At 32.1% G+C, this 6541-nt stretch overlaps 1 protein-coding gene across 2 annotated transcripts; it reads left to right on the top strand.

Moving 5' to 3' along the window:
- The first annotated feature begins 727 nt into the window (after positions 1-727).
- LOC138699773 (uncharacterized) lies at positions 728-4617 on the top strand. Of its 2 annotated transcripts, none has more exons than XM_069825905.1 (6): positions 728-1318; positions 2283-2439; positions 2540-2682; positions 3056-3178; positions 3405-3612; positions 3964-4617. In XM_069825905.1, the coding sequence occupies exons 1-4, from the start codon at positions 1187-1189 to the stop codon at positions 3104-3106; spliced, it is 483 nt and encodes a 160-aa protein (XP_069682006.1). In that variant the 5' UTR covers positions 728-1186; the 3' UTR covers positions 3107-3178; positions 3405-3612; positions 3964-4617. The 2 variants fall into 2 exon arrangements, 1 of the variants encoding a protein (XP_069682006.1); XR_011332075.1 differs by having other exon boundaries at positions 729-1318; positions 2540-2790.
- Positions 4618-6541: the final 1924 nt, after the last annotated feature.

Raw genomic sequence — 6541 nt, 5'->3', positions numbered from 1 at the left:
CTCAGACAGACCAGCCGGCTGTTGGCCTCACGTTCACTGAAAGCGTGTTTGGTCATGTTTTTAACACACTTGCAGAGTTTTCGCTAGCGAGAAATGTGTTGCGAGAAAATTAAAAAATTGATAACATGGATTCAAATGGACGTCCACACACTGGAAGAGATTCTCGCTCGCGGCAAAAACCTCGCGCGAGTTTCTCGCTGGAATCGGTAGCTCAGCGAATTTTCTTGACACATTTATCAAAGACGTTTGACATTTATACTCTTTATGACGATTGAATGTAGAAAAAGATATAAGAGGTGGCGACGAATTGTATTGTTTTTATTTGAAAATGAGGAAAGATGGCTGATAATTGCAGTCAGAAACTTATCGAACTTGTACGATGTCATTGTAGGCCTATTTATATGATACACGGGATAAAAACTATTAAAACACGAAACTTAAAGAAGAAATCTGGAGATAAATATCAGATTATCTGAAAATAAATACGGCTATATTTTATTTTGATGAGATTTAATAGTATTAATTAAACATTTGAAATAATGTATCTTTGTCTTAACAGTTTACATAATTTTAATCAGAACATAGCAAAGAATCCTCTTATCATATCATGAATAGCAAAGAACTGAGGTCCATTCAATCTGAAGTATAGGGAAGACCAGGTAACTTGATACCCTAAGGGTGAAACCTAACCATTTTTCCCCCATTACTACAAATGCTAGTGGATTATGGTGATTTTCTAGTTTGAAGGTTGAATTTTCTTTTGCCAACTTCGTTTCGAATTTCGATACTGACAAATACTATAAATGGTAGTGATTTTGTAACCGGTATGTTGGCAGCTGAGGCAAATATCGACAATATTTGCCGGTACTGGAGTTCCATGAAATTAAAATTGTACTAGATTTCTCAGCTGGTTACTGGAAGATAGTGAAATTCGAACTTATTAATAATTAATTAATATTAGTATTAATATTAATACATAATAGTTATTTTATGTGTTGCGTTGTGGTTATAATTCAAGAATAGTCAGATAAGTACGAATGAATATAATATACTTGGGCGTGATAATGCACGTGGGTAATGGATAGAAATATTATTTCAAATTTTAATGAATTTCTTTCGTGTTTAGATTTTTATTACTATGTCAAAAAAATGAAATAGTGTTGCAGTGACTCCTCCAAGGAAGAAAATGTGTGGCATTCAGAGTACGCTTCAGAAATCTGTAGTTCACGTGTATAATGAGTTGAAGAAAGAAGATAATGAAGAAGGAATTATGCTAACGGAGACAGCAATTACAACCAGAATAGGACAATTATTAGGAGTAAGTATTCTTAAGCATACATTTCAAAGTGGTATTCAGTTTTAGGAGTTTGCACTAATAATTTCATGATTGTAGTCAAACAAAACAAATTTTTAGGTTAGGCCTACATGTTTAATCAAGTCAGTGATTTTCATATTGCCAAACTAAATACATTTAAGATATTGTAATACTGCAGTAGGTGATAGCTTAAATACATTTACAAATTAGTCGAACAAGTAATCAAACAGCACGAAAGTAAATTTCCAGTTTTCTCTTTTGGTATTAAATTAACCGTTCAGATCACAATTTACATGTCACATCGGCCGAAGAAAATACAAGTCATATTGTAATTATTAACTTGATATTGCAACAAATATTACATGAATGTTGGCCTGTTATGATGCTTAAAAATAATTCTATTTTATATAATAACTATATAACATACTCTATAAAGCATAGGAACGTTGACTCTGGCTGAATAATTTATTCATGACCGGTCTAAGTAATATTAAATATGGTGTTTCTTCAGAAAAGCTACCCCACCCAACGTACTTGTTAAGATATAACACTCGAGAGGACGAGGACGCACTACTGGGAAACTAACCATTTCTCTTCGTCCTGGACCTCTCGCATGTTGTATTGGTAATTAGTAACACATTTGAGGGAGGGACTACAACAATGCATTAGAATATACAGGTAAGTGTCAAAGGATTTTTGTGCTGAAAGTATTTGTGGCTGTGCACTGAAACCACGTGTTCATCACTATGTAAATATCACAGAAATCAATTAAACAAAATAAAATTATGCCTTCTTTGATGTAGCTTTTCTGGAGAATTACCTAAATATTAGCCTACTTAAACCTATCGTAGATCCAACCAAACATGTTGATCATTTTCTATTCATATAGATGTAAATGTTGGTATCATGCATGAATTTTATGATATAACAATTTTTAGAAGTGTTATGTTATTGTTTGTTATTACAGCTTGGTTTTACTACAGCCACGAAAGTGATAAATTCACAGAAGGGGACCCCACTTGTGACACTAGGAAAACATAGACTACGTAAACATCCAGTGACTGATGCTGATGATTTTACGGAAGATGCAATTGCGAGATTTATTTATGACAAGTTACATAAAGGTAGGGAAGTTACAGGAATTATTGTGTTGATTTATGCAATGTAATTCTGATATTAGCCATATGTATAAAAATATGGCATAATTTTCATTTACTGTTACAGGGGAAGTACTAACAGCAGCAAAAGTTCTGGAACATATGAATGATGATTATGAAACATATTTATTTAGAGTATCCTTATCATCGGTGAAAAAAATTTTGAAAGAGATGAAATTTCTATGGAGCAAAGGGGATCCTTATACACATGTACGAGAAAGTGATGTTATTCGTTTTTAAGAGAATAAATAAGAAATGTGGAGCGTGAGAACCCTAAACCCGTAGTATTCTTGGATGAGACTTGGATTTTTATGAACGGTAAATTTCAATGTATTGTGAGACATTGAGTGATTGAATTTTTTACTAACAAATAGGTTAACACTTATGTGGAATATGAAATTGCAATTAATATAGGCTACTAGTAATGAATTCAGGTGGGAACAACATGTTTTGCAATTAATAGTTTCATATTATAACTAGAGGCTAGTTATAAAATTCTTGAACGGTTTTCCTGTCTTTAAAATTTTTGTGTCTCTTAGAGTGTCAATGTGAATTGCTTTTCTCTCTCTGTTTTTTTAAGTAGGATCACCCACTTATTCATGAAATAAACCAGGTGAAGTTTCCAGTGACATGAATGGTGTTATTCGTAGACCAACAAATGAGGGTGGAAGATTAGATGCCAGAACGAAAGGTGGATTTATACTCGGTAAGTTATATTGATTTTTATTTTACATAAATTTGGCAAGTGTAATTTTTTAAATTAGGGTACAAAAATATAAAAATTGGTGACTAAATAAAAACGTGGGAAAGCCTTTCACCAAAGAGGATCTCATGTCATGTCATGTTATGTTATGTTATGTTTTATTTTCTTTATTTAAATGCTGTGAATTCATGTGACGTAATTATATGCCCAGGTATAATTTTTATTGCAGGTGCTGATTTAATTTTTTCATGCAATTGAAAGAAAAGTCAGGACTACCATAGTGCTATGAATAGCCCTGTAGTTGAGAAGTGGGTGCAAACACAGTTGTTAACCTGAGAACATTAGGGCAATGCGTTATTGTCATGGATAGTGCTGCATATCATAGCAGACTTGTGAAAAATCAGCCAACAACAAAATGGAGGAAAGAACAGCTACTGGTGATTGCAACTGAATATAATAGATTTGTTGTACTAAATGATAAGAGTTGATGGTGTGAAATCACCTTTTGATATTACATTGCAATATTAATTTCCATACTTTACAGTCATTATTATTATTATTATTATTATTATTATTATTATTATTATTATTATCATTATTATCATTAGTATCACTACTACTACTACTACTATTACTACTACTACTACTACTACTACTACTACTACTACTACTACTACTACTACTACTACTACTACTACTACTACTACTACTACTACTACTACTATTGCAACCGTTTCTCTTATTTCTCATAATTAGGCATACTTATAGATGCTACTTTTTTCTTTCAGGTGAAATTGAATCTACATAAGAATCCTAAAACAACAGAGCCTTGCCAATTACTGTTCTGAAGCGGCCTTGTCTTATGTGTTGTGTCTATATACAATTAATTCTTTCAGTTTTTTTTCCCCTTTAATGTAATGAAGTTGTTGGTTGATTGATACCAAGTGTTCAGCAGTTGATGTCATTTGTTATCTTGCACTCCAATATTTAACCAGATGATTGAAAGCTGTGTAAAGTTAAACAGTCAAGACAATGATTCATATCTTCATTGAGATTTCAGAAATGGCATGGGGAGATTCTGAAATATCAGTTCTTTGTAAATATTTGAGACAATCATGGCCTGTGATAATATGAGTACTGCCACTGTAGATTTTCATAGAAGTTCAGTTATTAAATTAGGTGTATTATTTTTACTATGTATTGTACTATATTTTTGTTTCGCTTAATTGATGAATTATATATGCTGTAAATTGAATAGTAGACTGTAGGCCTATAGCTTAACTGATGAATTGTATGTGCTGTAAATTAAATAGTAGGCTGTATACCACAAGTGATGAATTGTTTATGCTTGTAATGTGAAGTAATTTGCATGATATTTATTATCAATTTCTGTATATTTCAACTGATTGAATTGTTTGTACTTTTAAATTGAATTAACTTGCTTGCTATGTATTATATTTTATAGCTTAACTGATGAATAATTGTTTAGGTTTGTCAATTTAATAATCTGAGTGCCATGTACTTCATATTTTTAGTGGAGCCACCAATGTAGCTTAGTCGGTAGACTCGTTGGCCTGCAAATTCAGAGCTGCACTCGAGGGTAGTTTGGATCCCCCATTTGGTCTGATTAGTTGGTTTCTTCTGAGGATTTTCCTCCATCGTGGAGTGGATTCCGGATGGCCTATTGCAATTTTTTCATTTGCTTTAGAATCATTCCGATTTTTGTTACCACATTGTCATGTTCTGATCTTGTTATTCTTTTAACAGTGTGGTAAGATGCAGGTATAGATAACCTTACAGTAATTTTGCTACCTTTCAGCTATCTCATTATCTCCCACTCCATAAAGTTCATGGATCCACGGAAGTACCAGTCGTCGATGTAATTCGACCATTTTGCTTAAAATATTAAAACACTGTAAAATATTGAGATTTCATGCTGTTACATCCAATACTGCAGCAAGAATATCTGATTTTGAATCTGATAGTATGAGAGCCTTCTCAGATTTATGAAGTCGATACTGGAGATTTTGTAAGCTTAAAAGTGTATCTAAATTTTCACTATCAAAATTAGTCAGTGTTTGAAGTTAGTTAGTTAGTTAGTTAGTGGCGTTTAAAAAGGGCGCGTCAGCTACTATGGCTATTTGCGCCCTTATCTAAAATCTTTCACTAAACACAAACACAATACAATAACCAGAATGTTTAAAAAACTAAAAAGCGTTGTCACGGTTAAAATGGGGCAAACAAGTGTTTGAATATAATTCCCTGTAAAAGGGAATATACTGGTATTGTACTACAACACCACTACATCTATGGCTTGGTAAACAGGATCCATCTATAAAAAAATACTGTATGTAGTCACTCACTGACCAGATCATTTATCGTTTCTAATGATTTTTAAAATGTCTGGAGAAGTATCACATTTCTTAACATCATCTGTTAAAGTTAACTTATATACTATTCATTTTGAAATAACTTGGGATTGTGTTTTATTAGTAAAGTTTCCCTTAATTGAGCAAGTTTGAGTTCTCCAAGTAGAGTCAAAAAGTCTGTTGGGATTTTGGCTCAGTTTATTAATATTTGTGGACTGTGATTTTTTTGTTCTAGAGAACCATATTATCTGCAAATGATGAGATTATCATAAGATCTATTTCTTTAGTTAGACCATCGACATTAATATTGGAAAATGTATTCCTGAAAACAACAATGTGGGAAGCCCAGATGAATCTGTCTCTATTTACATATTTGTGACAATGAATCAAATAATCAAGTCACAGGCCCAGTGTAACACTTTATCATGGACACCCTAAGTTTGCAATTTCTTAAGTGATTTATATCTACAGAGCCATATGATCCTTGAAAATAAATTAAAATTGTTAAGGTGTTTTGTTTTCTGTTTAAAATATCTTTAATATCTTGACTAAAATTTAAAATCTGTCCATTTGTTGAATGCAATTCTCTAAAGTCAACTCAATAAGATGAAAGTTAGTTACTAGATTCCAGGAACCAATTCAATCTATAAAATCATCTCTTCCATAATTTTGGCTATCATACTAGTAAGTGGTATCTGTCGATAACTCGAAAAGATATTAGTTGAATAATTGCTTTTCAAAATTGATGTTATGATAGATTTTCTCCAGACAGATATTGTATTTCAGATGAGATTACAAGATAAAAGTAGTGAGTTTGCTTGTTTGCCAACATGTTTAAGAAAATCAGCATGTGTATTGTCTGGACTTGGAGATGTTTTGGGTCTTATGTTATTAAATTAATAGTAATATTCAGTTCTTGATTAAATATTGTTATATAAAGTAGATTGTAGATTTAATATTTCTTTCAGTTTTTCCTTAATAGTCTGACGTACACAGA

The sequence above is a fragment of the Periplaneta americana genome, chromosome 1, assembly GCF_040183065.1.
Source record: "Periplaneta americana isolate PAMFEO1 chromosome 1, P.americana_PAMFEO1_priV1, whole genome shotgun sequence".
Classification (NCBI taxonomy): domain Eukaryota; kingdom Metazoa; phylum Arthropoda; class Insecta; order Blattodea; family Blattidae; genus Periplaneta; species Periplaneta americana.
This window is presented reverse-complemented; position numbering and strand designations above follow the sequence as displayed.